Source organism: Pantherophis guttatus, chromosome 5 (genome assembly GCF_059756535.1).
Source record: "Pantherophis guttatus breed Tessera chromosome 5, ASM5975653v1, whole genome shotgun sequence".
NCBI classification, from domain to species: domain Eukaryota; kingdom Metazoa; phylum Chordata; class Lepidosauria; order Squamata; family Colubridae; genus Pantherophis; species Pantherophis guttatus.
In genome coordinates, this window is record NC_142067.1 from 129,191,959 (window position 1) to 129,214,532 (window position 22,574).

Consider the following 22,574-nt stretch of genomic DNA (forward strand, 5'->3'; position numbering starts at 1 on the left):
ACGACAAACGTTATTGTGTTCTGCGGGTGACGTTCCCTACAATCACCACCATACAAATCGGAAATATGTGTTTTCTTATTTATTTTTCTCTCCCTCCCTCTGGCTTAATTTATCCTACTGGGAAGAAGGGAATTTTTCTTAAAAAAATCCATCAATTAATAGGATAGAAATTTCCCCCTATTGAGGAAAAAAAGACCCTCATTGTGGACGATTTTGAAATTGGCACAGAAGGGTTCAGGTCAGAGGTGGTATTCAGCCGGTTTGCACCGGTTCACACGAACCGTTGGTTGGAAATTTGACCAAGGTTGCCGAACTGGTAGCGTTGGCCAGCTGGCCACACCCCCAAACCAGTCCCCCGGTCGCCAGTCACTCGCCCCACCCGCCATGTTCATCACCGCCATGTTCTTCGCATCCCATTGCCTTGCAAGTCCAATAGGATGTGCATGCGCGAACAATATGTCAGCAATAGCAGCAGTTTTTTCCGTGACCTCCGGTACTTTTCAGCGGCCTGTGGCCAGCTGCTTTCCAGCAGTGGCGGTTGGCTGGGGGCCACCGAAAAACTCTGGTCAGCTTGCCTTTCGGACTCTGGACCAGCCGCCGTGGAAGGTAAGCAGCCCGAACAAAGAGGCGGTGCTGGGGGAGGAAGCGGGGCTAGGGCCGTGGCCACTAAAGGAGGGGAAACAGGGGCAACTGGCGAAGGGAGGGCAGGCGTAGATAGGTGGAAATTCCAAAAACTTTCCTACCTTTTCCTGTGGGTGTGGCTAGGTGGGGGGGTCATGTGACTGAGAGGGTGTGGGCATGAGTGATGTCAAGTTGGCCACACCCACTCAGTCACAAGCCCCCCCCCAGCCACACACACTGAACTGGTAGCGAAAATTTTGGAAACCCACCACTGGTTCAGGTGTCTGAAATCAGACGGTATTCAAGCCAGTTCAGACTGGTTCGGGCAAACCAGTAGCACAAATCATGGTTGGGCCTGCCCTCCTGCCCTGGCTCTATGCCATCTTATTTAGGCACGTTTTTGAGGCCAGGCGTATGTGTGGAATGCAGGCAGGTGACGAACCGGTAGTAACAAAATGTGAAACCCACCACTGTCTTAAATGCATCTATAGACACATCCTCCAAATCTTTGGGGGGTTAAGGAGATCTGCCACAACTCCCCCCCCCCCACCCAATTCAACCAATGGAAAATATTTGCTTTCCTCCCACCTTACAAAACTACAACTGTATGTATGTATGTATGTAAATTATATACAGATCGTCCTTGACTCACAAACACTCATTTAGTGACAGTTGAAGTTACAACAGTATTGGGGGGGGGAGGGGGAAATGACGTATGGCTGTTTTTTCACCCTTACAACCATTGCTGTGTCCCCGTGATCACGTGACCAGAATTCAGAGGCTTCGTATTCTGACCCAGCTCCCCAAACATGATGTCTTCCACACCTATTCATCTTCGTCCCCTGCCTTTGATCCCCAGAGCTAGGGAGGGGCTTCACTAGCAGCGGTGGCTCTTCCTTCCCAAGGACCAGCCCATAGATTTCCACTGCTCTCCTCTCCTCTGCCTTCTGAGCATCCGTGCATCAGGCACTGGACCCAGCTGTTCCTCCTCTTCCTCATCAGCCACCTCCAGCCACCTCCAGCCAACTGCAGGGATTCACTTAAGAACGGTGGCAAGAAAGGTTGTAAAATGGAGCAAAACAAATGCCTCTCTTAGCAACGGAAGTTTTGGGGTCAATTGTGGTCGTAAATCAAGGATTACCTGCATGTTTAGTCATATGAGTTGCAACCATCCATTTACTCACCATTCGAAGAATCTGGGGAACCAGATTCACTTAGCAAACATGTTACTAACGTAATATGTTCACTTAACAACGGCGCCAAAAAGGTTGTAAAATGAGGCAAAACTCACTTAACAACTGTCTTTGGCGCTTGACTGTCATTGTAAGTTAAATGTGGTTAAATCAATAATAATAATAGTAGTAGCAGTAGTAGTAGCAATAATAATAATAATAATAATAGTAGTAGTAGTAGTAGTAGTAGTAGTAGTAGTAGTAGTAGTAATAAGGCATTGTAAAATATATGAGAAGATGGGGGGAAGGGACAGGACAAAATAAATATATCTTTAAAAAAGGCAGCTTGCAAAAGTCCGACTATGGTAGAATTCCTATTTATTGGAAAAAAAAAATCAATATATTTGCTATAAAATCTGTAACAGTAATGCAACCGGATACTTATCTTCAGATACATAACCCTGAATGTTACATACCAAATACAATACAGTAACACTGCCTTCCTCTTTATTTACACGTTTATGAAAATCGATATGCAATCCATGTTAAAGGAACTGAGAATGGAGAATCGTGACGTTAGAAAAATAATATTCTGCATAAAGCATCGTCAAAGAATCCAAGCACATTTGTGTGTGTGTGTATTTTTTTTTCCTTTTCAGGCCTCTGGCAATAAGGCAATAAGTCCCTAGTAGAGCAGATAGAACTTAATTTATAAAATACAAATAACTTTTCAAACACATTTTTTTTTTTTTGTTTTCAAGTTCGCTTTTGGTATATACTCGTTTCTCACTATGAAATCAGATTTTTATTTATATTTATTTATTTACGTTTTTTTTTTTTTGTCTTCTTATGAAACGGAAAGACTCTTAGGCATGAAATTTCGGAGGAAGATCTACCATATCATACACAGACATTGCTGGAGCTTCCAGTTGGCTCAAGGTGAGCTAATAATAGGTGCGTACTTTAAATAATGAGATCATTATGATTGTAGAGTTATTGGTTGGTTTGAGTTTTCATAGGAAACATTTCAGGAGCGGCTTTTTTTCCCTTTTTCGTTTTTTTTTTTTGGAACTGGCACACGACTACATTTTCACGAGAGGACATCACAAATGCAACTAAAACCAGGTTTGGAAGGGGATGAGCCAAACCTAATTCTCCTCCTTTAATACTTCAGCTCGCCTTTGCCACTGCGGTCCGTAACACGTTCTTCCCAGGTGGGTTCAGAATTGGATCTAACCCTGGTCAAGTTGTTTTAATCCCTTCGAAGGCACAGAATTTCCACCGTTTCTCCAGCGTGGCTCCGACACCGGAAAACTCTTGCTTAAACATACGTGGAAGCCTCATCAAAAGCATTTCTATTTCATTTGCTGAGATCTAGAGAGGAATGAAAAAGAGAAGGAAGGGGAGGGGGAGGAAGAGGAGGAGGAGGAAGAGGAAGAAGAGGAAGAGGAAAAGGAAGAAGAGGAGGGAGGAGAAGAAGAAGAAGAAGAGGAAGGAGGAGGAGGAAGAGGAGGTGGAAGAAGAAGAAGAGGAGGAGGAAGAGGAAAAGGAAGAAGAGGAGGAAGGAGAAGAAGAAGAGGAAGAAGGGGGAAGAAGAAGCAGAAGAAGAAGAGGAGGGGAAGGAGGAGGAAGTAGAAAAAGAAGAAGAGGAGGAAGAAGAAGGAGGAGGAGGAGGAGGAAGAAGAAGAGGAAGAAGAGGAGGAGGGAGAAGAAGAAGAGGAAGAAGGAGGAGGAGGAGGAGGAGGACGAAGAAGAAGCAGAAGAAGAGGAGGAGGAGGAAGAAGGAGAAGAGGAGGAGGAAGGAGAAGAAAAAGAGGAAGAAGGAGAAGAAGGAAGAGGAAGAAGAATAAGAAGAGGAGAAGGAAGCAGAAAAAGAAGAAGAGGAGGAAGAAGGAGGAGGAAGAGAAGGAGAAGAGGAGAAGGAGGATAGGAAGAAAGAGGAGGAGGGTAGGAAGAAGAAGAAGAAGAAAAGGAGGCGGAGGTAAAGAAGGAGGCGGAGGAGGAGAGGAGGAGGAGGAGGAAGAGGAGGAGAGAGATTATTTCTATGATTTCTTAGTATATGTATTTTATTAAAGATTTTTTTTCTTAGTATAAAATACAAATAAAATGAAGACCATGGAAAAGCAGGAAAGCAAAGCAAATAGGGGGAATAGCATGGAGGAGAAGCATGAGTGTCCCCAAGAGAAGGCATGGGGGAAAAAGCACCTCCAGCCTTTAGGATTCTAAAAGAGATCCAGAAGATGAGCAGATTGGATCATCTGTCACTCAACGTTGTAAGCAAGTGATTGTTACCTAGCCTTCTCTTCCACGCTTCTCTTGCACACTTGTTTTTCTGTTTGGAAAATGAAATAGTACCGTGTTTCCCCCAAAATAAGACAGGGTCTTATATTATTTTTTGCTCTAAAAGATGCATTAGGGCTTATTTTCTGGTTAGGTCTTATTTTGGGGGAAAGATGGTACTAATTGTGTCCATCTGCCTGATGATCTTAACTGGGGCTTATTTTGGGGATAGGGTTTATATTACAAGCATCTTGAAAAATCATGCTAGGGCTTATTTTCCAGTTGGGTCTTATTTTCGGGGGAAAAGGGTAGAAACCAGAACATAAGGTTCTTGGAAAACTGGAGATCATACAGAACCTTTTTAATCGGTATCTGAAGGAGTTGCAGTTTAACTTGTGGCCCACCTAGCTAAATATATGGAAAACTTCCAGGTTACTGATATTGATATGTCCATACTGACTGGGGAATTCTGGGAGTTGAAGTCTCCATGCCTTAAAGTTCCGAAGGTTGAAAAGGACTGCTTTAAAGTCTCAAAAGTGCTTTTTCAAAAGGCAGCTGGACGGTTTTTCCTTTGAGGAAGAAGACATTTCGCTTCTCATTTTAAGAAGCTTCATCAGCTGCTGGATAGGGATGGGGATGAAATCACTTAAACACGAGCCAGCCGTGTGCGGCTGCAGCCAAAAAAGTTAATACAGTCCTTGGTTGTATAAACAGAGGATCAAAATCAAGTGATGTATTAGCACCGCTTTGTAAAGCCTTAGTAAGGCCACAGCTGGAATACTTGCACCCAGTTTTGGTCACCACATTACAAAAAAGATGTTGAGACCTTGGAAAAAGTGCAAAGAAGAGCAACTAAGACAATCAAAGGCTTGGAGACTGAAACATATGAAGAACGGTTGCAGAATTTGGGTTTGGCTAGTCTAGAGAAAGGAAGGACTAGGGGTGACCTGATAGAAGCATTCCAGTATTTGAGGGGCTGCCACAAAGAAGAAGAGGTCAATTTATTTTCTAAAATACCAGAAGGCAAGACAAGAGACAATGGATGGAAACTAATCAAGGAGAGGAACAACCTGGAATTAAGGAGAAACTTCCTTACAAGGGAGGACGATTACCCAGTGGAACAGCTTGCCACCAGAAGCTGTGGGTGCTCCATCACTGGAGGTTTTTAAGAAGAGACTGGACAGCTCCTTGTCTGAAACAGTATAGGGTCTCCTGCTTGAGCAGGGAGCTGCACTAGAAGACCTCCAAGGTTCCTTCCAGCTCTATTATGATTGATTGATTTAGTTCCGACAGTTCCACTAGAACTGATAAAGCTTCTTGGATGAGAAGCGAAACATCTTCACCTTCCTTCAAGAATTAAAAAACCCCAGTCTAGTTGCCTTTTGAAAAAGCACCTTTGAGACAACTATGACTTGGATGACTGAGTATCTCCAGAGACACTGGAGATTGGAAGGGGCTGTCACGCTCTTGGAAACCAGACAGCTGCTGAAAAGTCCCATCACATTATGGATGGTAGCAGAGAGGAGAGAACAAAAGCAGAAAATAAAACCAGGATAATAAAGAAAGATCAGAAGCGGTCAAAACTAAAGGGGCATTCAAGCAGAATGTTGGCTAAGAGGCCTTGGTTAATTACAGGTATTATAAAATTCAGATTTTGATCTCTTAATGAGGCCGACAGTATTCAGTTTGTCCCAGTCTTGAGAAATATATCACTTAACTATTTTCCCTTCATTTTCTAAAATGCCCGAGAAACAATTTCTGCTTGATAATGGCAGAATAGCCACAAACGCTGTCAAATGTCCATCACAGATACATGCTGATTACACGACAATTTTCCCTCCTATTTCAAGCATCATATAGAGTGAAATTTGTGTTCGCATTGATTGCCTGACAGACATCTTAAGTTTTCGTGTGTTCAGTGCTTTTCTTGGAAACTTCTAGCGAGGATGAAATGAACGATATTAACCGCATGGCCTACTGCCTACGGAATAATGGCTGCGTCTGAATTTCTCTGATTTTGTTGCCAAATACACATGTGCGAGAACGCACACATTTTCCTAAGGCATAGTGCGCAGTTGTAATGACATCAACAAGATCCCATCATCATCACATAATTATCACCCTCATTGTGTGTAACAGTTTCACAGTAACCTACAAATGAACCTAAAATCTAAATCTAAAATCCAGAGAAAATCTCCCAGAAAACCAACAATTTATATATTGGAATTAAGAGGACAGGAAAAAAAAAAAAGAGAGTATTTTCAGTCAAACTTCCCTGCTCAAATTTCCAAATGTTATTCTGTTTTAGCTGTGAGCAATATAAATTGGCACCTATTTTTACTGGCATGTATTTTTAGACTTTGGTTAACTTGGCTTCAATAAACCTTAACATCTATCTAACTTCTGCTCTGTTCTTCAAATTTAGGGAAGCTTTTGAGAACTCTTCACCACTGGAAATCCCACCAAGCGGGACCCAATGTTTTTACCAAGTTATAAGTAAAAGATCTCCAGATGGTGTGAGTGCTCCATCACTGGAGGTTTTGTAAGAAGAGATTGGACAATCATTTGTCTCACATGGTACAGGTTCTCCCTGTGTCAGCATCTCACCGCTGGCATAGAGAGGAGAGAGATAAGACCTGAACTTTTGCTTGCTAAATCCCTTTGAAGCTGGGTCGTCGTGGAAATGAAGGGAGGGGGGACATTCCTGTGAAATGACGAGACAAGAAGTCAGTGGAGTGACTTGGAAGATAGCCAATGAGAAGCAGATAATTGGGGATCGGAAAGGGAGGGATTGGGGGACAAAAGGTCAGTCTTGTCTGCATCAAGTCATGATCCGGTTGCTGTGCTCAAATAAAGAGAAGATTTCCTTAAAGATTGGCAGTTTGGAAATTCATTTATTTTGAGATAGCATCGAAGTCTGACACCCTGCTTGAGGTTGGACTAGAAGACCTCCAAGCTCTCTTCCAACTCTGTTATTCTATTATGATCAATCAATCAATCAGAATAAATCAGAATAGAGATGGAAGGGACCTTGGAGGTCTTCTACTCCAACCCCCCTGCCAAGCAGGAGACCCTATACAATTTCAGACAAGTGACTATCCAGTCTCTTCTTAAAAGCCTCCAGTGATACAGCCCCCACAACTTCTGGAGGCAAGGAGTTCCACTGATTAATTGTTCTCACTGTTAAGAAGTTTCTCCTTAATTCCAGGTTGCTTCTTTCCTTGATTAGTTTCCATCCCTTGTTTCTTGTCTTGTCTTTAGGTGCTTTGGAAAATAAATTGACCCCCAGCCTCTCAAATACTGGAATACCGCTATCATGTCCTCCCTAGTCCTTGTTTTCTCTAAACTGACCAAACCCAAATCCTGCAACTGTATGTTTTTGTCTCCTTTAATCATCTTCGTTGCTCTTCTCTGCACTTCTTCCAAAGTCTCAACGTCTTTTTTTGTAATGTGGTGACCAAAACTGGATGCTGTATTCCAGGTGTGGCCTTACTAAGGCTTTATAAATAATAATAATAATAATAATAATAATAATAATAATAATAATAATAATAATAATAATAATAATAATAATAATAATAATAATATTTCAATACCGCCCTTATCCCGAAGGACTCAGGGCGGTATACAGCCTGATTAAAAGCACAAAGACAGACAGAATTTAAAAATAATTAAAATTATAAAATAATTGGCTCAATTATAAAACCCCCAAATTTAAAATCCCACATTTAAAACCAATTAAAAGCAGTAGTAATACTTCACGTGATTTTGATTCTATGCCTCTGTTTATACAAACAGATCTGATGCCTAGATTTCAATACAGTAAAGAATGAATAGTTGTAAAGTGGCAGAAAGGATCAGATATGGAGGACACCCAATGAATCTTCTTAATCACATTTAGGGTTATTTGTCTCTGGGATTTGTTTTTTAACCTCAGTAAAAAGCAGGAATGAGGATCTAAAGCCATTCTATTTGCATTTTATGAAAAAAGATGAGGACTGGAGAATCTACTGCCTACCTCATCTCATTTTTCTTAATTTCAAAACCCCCCCAAAGTTTTAAATCCAACTTACCCGAGAGTCCAGCTGCTGCATATACGACCAGAGATATTCAATATTAGCTCCGAAAGGATGAACGTGAAGGAATGTTGATATGATACCTGTATTAAAATGAATTTTTTAAAAAAACACTGATAATTGATTCAGGCCATACAGAGTAGGATAAAATAATTATTGTACATAAATGCATCTGAATTTCATTCAAAAGTCAGCACTTGTGTCTCTGAAGCAATTCAGCAAGTAGATGAATTTCAACCCAAACCCTTAGCTTTCAAGAATTAAGAGTTCATATCCAAGTGTTCAAAAAAATAGAAGAAAATATTATTATTTCCAAGTGATCAAAAAAAAAAAAAGAAGAAAATAAATGAAAGACATGCTGGAAACATTTTTGCAGCTTCGCATGTTATGCCTGATTTGCCCATCAAAATTTGTAGACATTTGAATAATAAAATTCTTGCTTTGTTTGTTTGTTTGTTTTTACTTCTTTGGTGGCTCTGGTTAGGAACATGTGTTGGCTATCAGCCCGGTCCAGCATTAGCCTGACTTGAATTCTTTAAAAAATAATTTCAGCATGGGTCACATCCAGATGCAGATTAGCGAGCAAATTAAACCACGTTTTTTTTTCCATTTATATTTTTTCCCATTTTGAAAACTTTTTGCAGATCTCATGCAACGAACAGAAGCTAGCACAGATGGATCAATGAATTTTAAAAAATAGTTTTCTTCCCTATAAATTAACTTTGTCTCTGCTAGCAGCAAGGGTCTACAAAAATCTAGCTTGATCATATGATTATCCGCAGAGAAAATTAGTCAACGGATGGCTACAGAGAACATATCAGGTAGTTCTCAACTTACGACTGCTCCTTTAGTAACCATTTGAAGCATGATTCAAGTATCAAAAATAAAAACATCAAAGGAAAGGTTCCCTCTTAACAATTCATTGGTGTGTAAATAATAGCCATGAATTCTCAACCAGTGTGTCTATATTTTAGGCAGATGTATTAAATCCAGATTCAAAATGGGCCACTTTTTTTTTTTTTTGAGAGCGTGCATGACTTTCCAAAAAGAATTATATTTGGCAGCTACAAATAAGCTACAGATAATTAAGGCCTGTCAATTTATGAAAACTATGGTTGCATGACATGCTACTGAAGAAAGCCAGGATCAGTTCCACGATCCTGCAACCTTTGAGCACCTCTGCCCTTGAGGTGCTTCAACCAAGTTTTTTGACTCCTTTGAATCCATCATAGCTGCCACCTGAAACCCTAGAGCAGTGATGGCTAACCTTTTTGCCATCGTGTGCCAAAAGCAGGGTGAGTGCGGGGGGGGGGGGTCGTGCGCGCACGTGCCCACACCCATAATTCTATGTGCTCCGGCTCCCCCACGCATGCACGCAATCCCCCTGCGTTCCCCCCGCTTTTGGCCACATGATGGCATGGTGGGCCCAGTAGGTCTGTTTTTCGCCTTCTCCAGGCTCCAGAGACTTTCTAGGAGCCTGGGGAGGGTGAAAACAGCCTTCCCCCACCCCTAGTGGCCCCCCGTAGGCCAGAAATGGCCCATTTGCTGATTTCCAGTAGGACCGGAGGGTCCGTTTTTTGCTCTCCTCAGGCTCCAGAGCCTTTCTAGGAGCCTACGGAGAGCGAAAAATGGGCCTTCCCCCGCCACCCCAGGCCCTCCGGAGGCCGGAAACAGTCTGTTTCCCTACTTCCGGTGTGCCCAGGGAGCTGAGCTTGCGTGCCCACCAATATGGCTCCACGTGCCACCTATGGCACGCGTGCCATATGTTTGCCATCACAGCCCTAGAGACTATGGATTAATGAATCCTTGCAAAAAAAACCAAACAAACCCCAAAAGAATGCTTTGGTAGGTGGATCTGAAAATCCTGAATGAAACCCAAAGTTCGTGAGATCATCATGTTCTTTTAACAACCCCATAATCCCTTGCGGGGGGTGGAGTCTGGGCAACTGAATGGAGCTGAGCGATTACTGGCCGGATGCCCTTCTTGTCGCCAATGCGGAGTTTTGTTCACCAGATACCTTCTCATTGTGCTCATCAGCCTCTAATCTAGGATTGAACTCACAGCCTCCTAATTGTGAGGCGAGAGCCCCAACTCTAGGCCACCGCACCCACTCCACGAAGTTCATGAGATGTTTCCACCAAATCATTAAGACCCAATTAGAGTTCTTGCCATAAAGGGCTACATTTCATGAATTTATGAAAAATGTTTAGCTTCAAAGAAACGTTTTTATTTCTTAATGTAGTCAACTTATACAAATATTGGGGGGGGGAGTTTCCACCTCTTTCCTGGGGTCTCTCACCCACTGAAACGTAGAAGGGCTGATTCTTCTCCTCGAAGGCACGAGCAAGGTTATGCTTGGAAAAAGGAGCACGGGGAATTATCTTACCTATCAACAAAGCCTCTTTCTCTGATTTTAGTGGCTGGCTTCGCTTCTCTGCATTCTTTTCTCTGTCTTGGTTGACCAACGGTGCTGTCAACCCATTGATTTCCTATAAGGTTGAAAAAACAAAATTAAATAAAACATTCCTTCTGTGGAATACATCCATGTCAATAGGCACTGCTGGCATTCTTCCCCTCTCTCTCTCTCAATATATATATAAAAAAGGACATTACTTTAATTTCCAGCTACAGGCAAGACAATTATAAATTATTGATCTGTTTTCCAACGCTCGGTAATTCCCGACGGGATCTAAGGAAGGAAAAAATAAACAAGTTTTTTGTTTCTCTCTCTCTCTCCATCTCTTAATTGCCTATAGCCGAAAAAAGGTCCAGATTGAGCAATAAAGAAGAATATATTTTTTAAAAAAATCATCTGCCCTTTGTCGAATAAAATTGACTTCCCCTCTGGATTATTCCAATCTCGAGATAAGTATTAGGATAAACTAATGGATAACAGCATGTCCAATTTTTTTTTTCTTATTCACAGTTCTTGAAGTAAGAGGCGGAAAAAAAAATACAGAAAGCTGTGACGATTTTACAATCTCGGGGTGAAAATAACCTATTTTCCACGGAATGACACAACTTTGGTAAGAAGAAATGACTCCTTTCCAAAAACAGCACAATAACAACTTCCCCTGCGCTTACAGGTAGTCCTCAGACTTACAACAGTTCATTTAGTGACTGTTTGAAGTTACAGGGCACTGAAGAAAGCGACTTATGACCGTTTTTCACACTTATGACCATTATAGTTTCTGTATGGTCATGTGATCGAATGGTTGGCAACGGAGATTGTTTTTCCTTGAAGACATTTTGCTCCTCATCCAAGAAGCTTCATCAGAAGCTTCCGAACTGTTCTCTAGAACCGAAGAAGCTTCTTGGATGACAAGTGAAAGCTCTTCAAGGAGGAACCAAGAAAATCCAGTTGCCTTTTTAAAAAAAACACCTTTGGGAAATCCTGAATAAATGGCTGTCCACTCTTTTCTCACACCCACTACTCCGGGTGGCAAGCTGCTCCACTGTTTCATTGTTCTCACTGTCGGGTAGTTTCTTCTTAGTAAAACTTGCTCAAATTTAACCTTGGCTTGTTTGTTTCTTCGCGTTTGCGTTTGTTGAAGGAACGCAGCACGTTCGGTTAATTTATGGTTCAATATAAGCTATCTAGAATAAAACTCAATTTCCACCTGAACTCGTAAAACCCGGTACTCAATTTAAGCTGTGTTGTGGGGGCGTCGCTGATCAGTGCCAATGAACTCAATGGGGTATGATATTGTGGTTCTCTTAAGCTGCGCTGAGAAACCAGCTTTCCTGGGAGAAGCACCTTAAAGTTTATCGAGCAAGTATAGAAAATATTAAGTGTCTGTTGTGGATTTAGATTTCATGGAGACGATCACAACGCCTCTGGCATTCTGAAAGAACATAAGGTCAAGCCACATCATTGTTTCGGAAATGAAAAATAATAGATCACTGAGGACTAGAAACTTATAAATGTCAAGAAAAGACAGAGGAGGAGGATTTGAAATTGGATGGACACGAGACTCCTCCATAATTGCTGGTTCATCTGAAAGGCTCCTAAAAAGGTTTACACGGACATCCCCAAGCAGCAAATTTGATTCATATTGGATAATTCCAAGGGTGAAATCCAGCAGGTTCTGACAGGTTCTAGAGAACCGGTAGCGGAAATTTTGAGCATTTCGGAGAACCGGTAGAGGAAATTTTGAGCAGTTTGAAAAACCAGCAAATACCACCTTTGGCTGGCCCCAGGAGGGGGGTGGGAATGGAGATTTTGCAATATCCTTCCCCCAGGAATGGGAAGGGAATGGGCATTTTGCAGTATCCTTCCCCTGCCACGCCCACCAAGCCACACCCACAGAACCAGTAGTAAAAAAAATTGGATTTCACCACTGGATAATTCATTATCCAGATAATAAAGTTGTCCATCTCTGGAGGTCATCTATGGTTGCCCCAAAGGTGCTTTTTCAAGGGGACTTTCTGGGTTTTGTTTGAAGATGTCAGAAGGTCACAAAAGAGGATCATGTGACCCCGGGACACTGCAACTGTCATTAAATAGGAACCAGTTGTCAAGCATCCAAATGTAAATCCTATGACCGTGGGGATGCTGCAATGATCATAAGAGTGTGACTGTCATAAGTCACTTTTTTCAGTGCCTTGTAACTTTGAATGATCACTAAATGAACTGTTGCAAGTCGAGAACTACCGTATTTTTTGGAGTATAAGACGCACCGGAGTATAAGATGCACTTACCTTTTTTGGTGAGGAAAAGAAGAAAAAGAAATCTCCCTCTGCCTCTGAGCAATTTTGCCTCATTGCAACAAACAGCAAACAGCCTGCTTTACTTTCAGTTTCGTTTTCAGCATAGCTTGATTAGCACAAGGAAAAAAAAAAAATCTGCTCCAGCAATTTACCTCCTTGCAGCAAGCAGCAGAGCCCTGCTAGCAAAACAGCTGAGAGCAAATCAGCTGAGAGTCGGGAGGCCGATCCAATCAACTTGTGCTAATTAGGCCATGCTGAAGCTGAAAAGAGCTGTTTTTTCTTGCTGTTTGCGTGCAAGGAGGTAACTGCTGGGAAGCAGAGGCCAAAGGGTGGGGGCCAATGGGTGGGCGGGGCTACATTCGGTGTATAAGACGCACCTAAATTTTCACCCCCTTTTAGTGGGGGGAAAAGGTGCGTTTTATACTCTGAAAAATACGGTAATTCTCCATGTGCAACCTTACAACTCGCCTCTCACAATTGCATTTTTGTTCTGCTGGATGTAAAACAGGACTTTATCTTACCTAGCCTTGAATCAATAATTCTCTAATTATTATGAGCTATAACAATCTGACACTGGGGTAAATATTTACTCCTGGGGTTGCTGAATGAGAGAGAGAAAGAGAGAGAAAGAAAGAGAGAAAGAAAGAAAGAAAGAAAGAAAGAAAGAAAGAAAGAAAGAGAGGGAGAGGAAGGGAGGGAGAGAGAGAGAGAAAGAGAGGGAGGGAGAGGGAGGGGGAGAGGGAGGGAGAGAGATTTGCATCTGGAATCTCAAATATAATATGTTGGACCAGGCGAGGTAAAAAAACAAACAAACCCTAGCAAATACATTTGCAAATGTTATGACTGGTAAATATTCAACTCGGCTAGCCTTTTGTGATTTAATGCACTGCCTGAAAAAAGCCAATCTGGGCAGCTTGTATTTAATTCAAATTTCGCTCACAGGGTCACAGGTCAAAATTCTGTACGAAACATCAAACAACAAAACATGTGTTACAATTCAGATATTAAATGGGGAAACCGTGTAGCTAATTGGCTTCTAACATGAAAGCCCCCTGTTAGATTTTAATTATACCTAAAATTTCCATACAGCAATCACGACGGAACAGTATTTTTGCTGTTTTCTGAGGTTCCCTATAGGAAAAAAAAAGTAGTTTTCTATTTATAAAAAAAAGATAGATTGGTTTACAAAGAGGAGTAATATTACTCCAAGGGCACCATGAATGGATGGGTCAGCAAAACACTCTCCGTTAAGGGATTAATTCAGTTCAGATTTCTTGCTGGTCAACCATTAACCTTGGCTAAAGCCAATGCTCTTTTGTCAAGAACATAATCCCTTGTGTGTCCACTTGGCCAATAAATAATTCTATTCTATTCTATTCTATTCTCTATTCTATTCTATTCTATTCTATTCTATTCTATTCTATTCTATTCTATTCTATTCTATTCTATTCTATTCTATTCTATTCTATTCCATTCCATTCCATTCCATTCCTTTCCTTTCCTTTCCTTTCCATTCCATTCCATTCCATTCCTTTCCTTTCTTTTCTTTTCTATTCTATTCTATTCTATTCTATTCTATTCTATTCTATTCTATTCTATTCTATTCTATTCTTTTCTTTTCTTTTCTTTTCTATTCTTTTCTATTCTATTCTATTCTATTCTATTCTATTCTATTCTATTCTATGTTAAGTGAGTTTCGCCTCAGTTTATCACCTTTCTTGCCACACTTGTTAAGTTAGCAAAACGGTTGTGAAGCGAATCTTCATGGACTTTGCTCGTCAGAAAGTCACAAAAAGGGGGATCACGTGACCTCAGGACACTGAAACCGTCATAAGTACATGCCAGTTGCCAAGCTTCCAAATTTTTATCACGTGACTCTGGGGATGCTGCAAGGGTCGTAAGTGTGAAAATGAGTCCCTTTTTTCAGTGCTGCTGTAACGTCGAACGGTCACTAAACAAACTGTTGTAACTCGAGGACTACCTGTAATAAGATGGTCTAGCAGCTTACTATCTAGATCTTTGCTCAGACTGACTTCCATAATGTACTTTCTAGACTATTTAATATCACAGTACCTTTTCATTACGGCTTATCTCCATCCCAGCCTAGCTGAACGGTGCTGGAGACAGATTAAAATATTTTTTTTCAATTTCCTTCCCCGTATTATTATCATTATTATTATTATAAGATTGTTTTTCCTTTCGGAGTTTCGTCCTTGTATCTCATTTCCCAAGCCAGCACCATGGAAACCCATTAATAAACGACTACAGATGTCAAAGTCATCAGAAAAACAAAACAACTGGAGGATGAAATATTTATTCTCAATGAAATGTTCTCCGAAGGAAATAGGAGAAAAACTTATTGGAGCTTCCCAGAGCAATTAAGAATGATGATTAAAGATAGAGAAGAGACTGAGAAGTCCATCAAAGAACACCAAACTTAAAACAACAGAAAAAGGGAGATCTCAGACAAGGGGGTGACATATTTATTTGAGTGGGTGGGCCATTCCTAGAAGTGAATTTGGGGTTCCATAGGATGCCCCAATTTCTGGGGGAAAAAAAATCAAATATGGGTAGTCTTCGACCACAATTGAGCCTAATCCTTCTGTTGCGAAGCGAGACATTTCCTGAGCCAATGTTGCCCCATTTTACAACCTCTCTTGCCACAGTCGTGAAGTGAATTACTGTGGTTGTTAAATTAGAAACACTGGCTTTCCCCGTGGACTTCGCTCATTGGAAGGTCGCAAAAGGAAATCACGTGACACTGCAACGGTCATAAGTACAAGTCAGTTGCCAAGCATCTGAATTTTGTTCACATGACCACGGGGATGCGGCAACGGTCGTAAGGGTGAAAAATGGTTGTAGGTAGGTCACTTTTTTCAATGTTGTTGTAACTTCGAATGGACATTAAATGAACTGTTGTAACTCGAGGACGGCCTGTAGAAGAATTGCTATTTCTTTTGTGGAAGTTCTATCTATATACTACTCCTAGGATCAGTTGGTGGTTACTTATCTAGACCCTTCATAGTAGAGAGAGAGGGGAAGAGAGAAAAAGAGAAAGAAAGAAAGAAAGAAAGAAACAAACAAACAAAGAGAAAGAAACAAAGAAAGAAAGAAACAAATAGAAAGAAAGAAAGAAAGAAACAAAGAGAAAGAGAGAAACAAAGAGAGAAGAGAGAGAAAGAGAGGGGCAGAGAAACACAGAGAGAGACAGAAAGGGGGGAGAGAGAGAAAGAAAGAAAAAGTGAAAAAGAGAGAAAGAGAGAGGGGGAGAAAGAGAGGGAGAGAAAGAAAAAGAAACAGAGAGAAAGAGAGAAGAGTGAGAGGGGGAAAGAAACAGAGAGAAAGAGACAGAAAGACAGAAAGGGGGGAGAGAGAGAAAGAAAGAAAAAGTGAAAAAGAGAGAAAGAGAGAGGGGGAGAAAGAGAGGGAGAGAAAGAAAAAGAAACAGAGAGAAAGAGAGAAGAGTGAGAGGGGGAAAGAAACAGAGAGAAAGAGACAGAAAGACAGAAAGGGGGAGAGAGAGAAAGAAAGAAAAAGTGAAAAAGAGAGAGAAAGAGAGAGAAAGAGAGAAAAGAGAGAGAGAATAGAGAGAGGGAGAGAGAGAAAAAGAAAGAGAAACAGAGAGAAGAGAGAGAAGAGAGAGAAAGGGAAACAGAGAAAGAGAGAAAGAAAAAGAGAGAAAAGAGAGAAAAAAGAGAGAAGAGAGAGGGGGGAGAGAGAAACAGAGAGAAAGAGAGACAGAAAGAGAGATAGAAAGAGGGGGGAGAGAGAAAGAAAGAAAAAGTGAAAAAGAGAGAGAGAAAGAGAGAAGAGAGAGAGAGAAGGAGAGAGAGAAAAAGAAAGAGAAACAAAGAGAGAAAAAGAGAGGAGAGAGAGAAACAAAGAGAGAAACAGAAGAGGAGGCGAGGGAGAGAGAAAAAGTGAAAGAGAGAGAGAAAGAAAAAGAAAGAGAGGGAGAGGGAGAGAAAGAAAGAGAGAGGAGAGAAAGAGAAAGAGAGAGAAGTTGTCACAATCTGCTTTCTTATTCCAATTTAAAGCATCGTCTCAAGAGTTTGTCTCAGTTATGGAAAGACTCTCTCTGCCCTTCCCGGCGTTACCGGATCTCGCGCTGACTCCTAGGTAGGTATTTGTGCTAAATCCAGCTTGTCAGCTGTATCAAATAGGTACTAATCCCATTAAACGCATTACAGGCCACTAATAACCATGCGGAAAACTAAGCCGTCCTTCCCTCGGCAGACATTTTGATCTGCAAAACACTCAGCGACAGACGCGCCTCCGGGGAGGAAGGATTGTCAACTTCCCTTTATTAACGGATGTAATTCCGTAATTCACATTTCTCCAACGTGTCGCCGGGACGTCTAAACTATCCGGTGTTTTGAAGAAGTATTTGCCGTGTTGGGCCCTCGACCTCTGTGCCTCCTCTTCATGGGAAGAAAACCCCTTCCCCATTACAGGTGGTCCTCGATTTACGGCCACAATTCAGCCCCAAATTTCCTGTCGGTTAAGCGAGACATTTGTTGAGCGGGGTTCGCCCCGTTTTACGACTTTTCTCTCGCCGCAGCTGTTCAAGTGAATCACTGCAGTTCTTAAATTAGGGACACGGTTGTTAAGCGAATCTTGATGCTTGCTCGTCAAAAGGGGATCACATGACCCAGGGACATTGCAACTGTCACAAATATGAGTCAGTGGTCAAGTGGCTGAATTTTATTCATCTAACTGTGAGGGATGCAAAAGTCATGTGTGGGAAAATGGTCATAACTCACTTCTTTCAGTGCCGTTGTAAGTTCAAACGGTCACTAAATAGATGCTTATAAGTCAAGGACTACCTGTATCAGGGATGACTCACACCCTGGTCACCACTTCTTTATCCTTCTACCACCAAGAAGGAGATTAATATGATTTATTGAGTTAGGGATTTTCTGTCTTCACTTTGTGTTGGGGGTGGGGGTGGGGTACACCGAAGGAGCTCAACCGATCTCATTGTACATATGTTGTGCACTGACAATAAAGATTTGAACTGAATTGAATTGAATTCTGAATTGAGAAGGAAGAGGTACAAAGAGAAGGAGGAGGAGGAGAAGGAGGAGGAGGAGCAGAAGGAGAAGGAGGAAGAGGAGGAGGTACAAGGAGAAGGAGGAGGAGAAGGAAGAGGTACAAGGAGAAGGAGGTGGAGGAGGAGAAGGAGGAGGAGGAAGAGGAGGAGAAGGAGGTATAAGGAGAAGGAGGAGGAGAAGGAGTTACAAGGAGAATGAGGAGAATGAGGAGGAGAAGGAAGAGGTACAAAGAGAAGGAGGAGGAGGAGGAGGCAGAAGGGGAAGGAGGAAGAGGAGGAGGTACAAGGAGAAGGAGGAGGAGAAGGAAGAGGTACAAGGAGAAGGAGGTGGAGGAGAAGAAGGAGGAGGAGGAAGAGGAGGAGAAGGAGGTATAAGGAGAAGGAGGAGGAGAAGGAGTTACAAGGAGAAGGAGGAGGAGAAGGAAGAGGTACAAAGAGAAGGAGGAGGAGGAGGAGGAGGAGGCAGAAGGGGAAGGAGGAAGAGGAGGAGAAAGGGATACAAGGAGAAGGAGGAGGAGAAGGAGGTACAAGGAGAAGGAGAAGGAGGAGGAGAAGGAGGTACAAGGAGAAGGAGGAGGAGAAGGAGGTACAAGGAGAATGAGGAGGAGAAGGAAGAGGTACAAAGAGAAGGAGGAGGAGGAGGCAGAAGGAGAAGGAGGAAGAGGAGGAGAAGGAGGTACAAGGAGAAGGAGGAGGAGAAGGAGGTACAAGGAGAAGGAAGAGGTACAAAGAGAAGGAGGAGGAGGAGGCAGAAGGAGAAGGAGGAGGAGAAGGAGGTACAAGGAGAAGGAAGAGGTACAAAGAGGAGGAGGAAGAGAAGGAGAAGGAGAAGGAGGCAGAAGGAGAAGGAGGAGGAGGAGGAGAAGGAGGTACAAGGAGAAGGAAGAGAAGGAAGAGGTACAAAGAGAAGGAGGTGGAGATGGAGGAGGAGGAGAAGAAGGAGAAGGAGAGGAGGAGGCAGAAGGAGAAGGAGGAGGTACAAAGAGAAGGAGGTGGAGGAGAAGGGAAGGAAGGAGAAGGACAAAAAATAAGAGAAGGAGGAGGAGGAAGGAGGAAGGAAGGAAGGAAGGAAGGAAGGAAGGAAGGAAGGAAGGAAGGAAGGAAGGAAGGAAGGAAGGAAGGAAGGAAGGGATCTTTCCTGATGTAGCTACAGATGTCAAATATTGAAGTGCAAAATGTTTGCCCTACATGCTCTGACAAAATGGGAAGACCTGGAAGACAAGACAGACAGGGTCTGCGTTCCGATTCTGCCTTTCCTGTGAGTAGGTACAGCAAGGAGGAGGAGGCTATCAAATGTAATCCTTTTACCAAGCAAGCATTATAACCACGGGGCCTGACACACCCACTTCCTTTCTTCTCAGGGCTCTTAAACATGAAGTGGGCAGCTTACGGCAAATGAAATCGCTTCTTGTTTGCCACACGACAAGATGTGTCAAGGTTTGACAAGACGCAACTGAAACGGAAAGACGGCCTCTCCGCGGGGCCCTTTCCCCGGCTTCACTGCGTTTGAGAAGAAGTGAATTCTCGTTGGAGGATCAGACTTTCAAATGAATAGACTTCAGGCCAACTGTGTGACAAAGACCAACTACCGAAATGTTGTCGGGTTATTTAAAACATCTTTTCCAACCCATTCCTCCGTTTCTGTGGAATTGTGGTTCCTATCGCCCTGGGCCTTTCTTTTCCGTGGGTCCCTGCACGAAATTGGCTTTCCTGGACGCTTGGACAGGGATTTGGGTCAAACCATGATGACATCACAGAGGTCAAGAATGTCATTTTGCAAAAGACATCGATGCTATAAGCTACCCAAAACTATAAACTATGATTATTATTCTGTTGCTTTGAATGTACCTGTACATTGAGAGTTTCTGCACTGAAGACAAATTCCTTGTATTGAAAGTTGGCCAATAAAGAATTCTGTTCTGTTCTGTTCTGTTCTGTTCTGTTTTTCTATTCTGTTCTATTCATTTTCCGTTCTGTTCTGTTTTGTTCTAGACTGGTCTGTTCTGTTCTTCTATTCTGTTCTGCTCATACGACGCACTTAACGACTGTGCTACGAAAGGTCATAAAATGAGGCAAAACCCATTTAACAGTGGAAATTTGGGGCTTGTTAAGTCCCAACAATTAAGAAATTGTTGTTGTTAAGTCAAAGATTGTATTGTCAGCTGCCCTGGAAAAGCTGACAATATAATTTTGTACATACATAAACACACACACACACACACATAGCCAAATGTAACCGGAAGATTGGGTTCTTCGCATGAGGTCTAGAATGCTGAAATTTTTTTTTGAAATTAAAACCCACTGTCTTCTGAAAATTCAGGGCTGGCAATCTGAACATCTACACAAACCGGGTTATGCACATTTCTCAGTCCCAGGCATATAAATGTTTCAGCAATGAGAAATATTAAAAAAAAAACCAAAAAAAAACCCTTTGCCATGATAAATGTGGCAAGGCAAGGGAGCCGTTTCTTGTTAATTCTTGCAAGGCAAATTAAAAAAAAAAAAAACCCAAAGCAATTCATTTATCTTGAAATAAGCACCCCAGGTAGCACGCCTCCAATTCCGCAAAAGGTTACTCTTTGTTAGGACCATTAATCCATTAAAAAAAACCCCATCTTTTATTTCAAAAACTCAAATCCAAAGTTGTACCTACGTTTGCCTGAGATTCGTCATGGCCATTAGTCTCCAACTCCTTGGCATTTTTTTTTAACTGCGAAAGAGAGAGAGAGAGAGAGAGAGAGAGAAAACAACTATCATGATTAGCCAGTTTCACACACAGTTATTGTTGATTTATAACGACACACAACGAACAAAATATACGGAGCGTACCACTCTAATGAGCTGTTTGCTGAAACCAGTTAGAAAGCAACCTAGTTAAGATCTGATAGGCTGGCTTACAAAAAATAAAATAAAAGGAAATCGAGGCTCGTTATTTTTTTGTTAAAAAAATAATAAGATTAGGAAAGCCATCTCGAAGCGTGAGAAGGGTGCAAAATTGGCTTTCAAGAGTAATAAACGCCTTCATTTCCCATTTGGCTGCTATTAATTTGGAACTTTTGCAAGCGATTTGCAAAGTTGCTGGTAGCTAAATAGCAGGCAGCTAATAATTGCTTCTGAGTTATGAGTTTTGGGGGCATTTTTGAAAATGCCATGATGGGCTTTTTTTTTTTCTGCTCAGGAACCTAAAATCGGGAAGATAAAGCAGCTCATTTGATGGCCTCAGTCATTGAAACCCAACGTCAGGGTGATTGCAGGCCATCCGGAAAAAAAAAAAGGAAAGAGAAATATTCTTAGGGGGAAAAATTAAATCAAATGCCACGTGATTACATAAACATGTTGAAAAGCTGAGGAAAGGCAATGTGGTTGTGTTGTAACAGAACAACGCTATCTGTTTTTTGGGGGAAATTGGGACATCCTATTGGAAAGAGATTAGTTTTGCAAGCATTGTCTATTCTTCGTTGCAGAATGTGTCTAGCTAAGAAATATTTTTAGATTGCTGCATGTTTGAGATCTCCCTATAGACTTTAAGTGAAAGTTTGAATAACAGAATAACAGAGTTGGAAGGGACATGAGAGGTCTTCTAGTCCAACCCCTTGCTCAAAAAGAAGATTCTCTACCATTCTGGACAAATGGTAGAACTCCCATAATTTCTGGTGGCAAGCTGTTCCACTGGTTTATTGTTCTCACTGTCAGGAAATTTCTCCTTAGTTCTACGTTGCTTCTCTCCTTGATTATGTTGTGGCTCCGTTACCTGAGCCTGTGTCATCGGCAGGAGAGGACTCCGAGAGTGAAGAAGAGGAGTTGGCAAGGGCTCCCTCTCCAGGACCCTCCTCTCTGGCAATGCCTTCGGTGTCTGCCGAAGGGCAAGAGATCGGGCCTGGGCCAAGCATGTCCATGCAGCCACAGATGGACAGTGATGAGGGTAATGAGTCTTGGCTGGATCCACGCCAGTGTCGCAGAGATAAGCGCGCACAACAGAAGGGCGTGCCCGAGATTAGGCTGAGTCACTGGACCACACCCCACAGGATATAAAAGAGAGTGTGGTGGCCAGTCAAACCTTGTGACGAACAAAGCTGAAAGCTTCCACGCCATTCTGCATTGCCGGACTTTTGCTATAAGACTTAGCTGGACTATCTCTGGACTTGATTAACTCCGTAATTATTGAGCTGTTTCTTTTGATGTATCAGAGGTGGGGAGAAGTTATCTCTCCTCTTTGTAAATAATAAACTCTTGGCAGGCAGCCACTAGGTTGTTGCCAAGTTCCATTATCTTAAGGAAAAGGATTTTGCTGGCTAGTTTGGTCTTTAACTCCTGAACGTCTGTTGGTGTGTGTGCGTGGGGTTGGGGACAGAACAGATTATTTTCCACCTGTTGCTTCTTCTCCTGCCTTCTGGTGCTTTGGAGAATAGGTTGATTCCCTCTTCTTTGTGGCATCCTCTCAAATACTGGAAAACTACTATCATGTCACCCCAGTCCTTCTTTTCATTAGACTAGACATATCCAATTCCTGCAATCATTCTTTCCTGAAGATACCTCATAGTAGCGCATGTGAAGATATGTCTTGGATTGTTGGAATATTTAACCTCTTTTCAATTGCCATTTCTTCCCTGAATGTAGAACATCAGCTTCTAATCTAGGGCATGTCGATCCTTGAATCCATC

General features: G+C 42.1%; 1 protein-coding gene across 14 annotated transcripts in view; it reads right to left on the reverse strand.

Annotated features, from left to right (window-relative positions):
- Positions 1-2,154: 2,154 nt before the first annotated feature.
- Positions 2,155-22,574, reverse strand: part of ENOX1 (ecto-NOX disulfide-thiol exchanger 1) — a 427,344-nt gene continuing 406,924 nt past the window's right edge. For all 14 annotated transcript variants that reach the window (XM_060686501.2, XM_087895594.1, XM_034416422.3 and 11 more), the window contains 4 exons: positions 20,567-20,623; positions 10,537-10,639; positions 8,147-8,232; positions 2,155-3,167 (listed from right to left, as the gene is read on the reverse strand). In XM_060686501.2, coding sequence (XP_060542484.1) covers positions 3,036-3,167; positions 8,147-8,232; positions 10,537-10,639; positions 20,567-20,623 — 378 coding nt within the window. In that variant the 3' untranslated portion in view covers positions 2,155-3,035. The remainder of the gene's footprint in view (positions 3,168-8,146; positions 8,233-10,536; positions 10,640-20,566; positions 20,624-22,574) is intronic.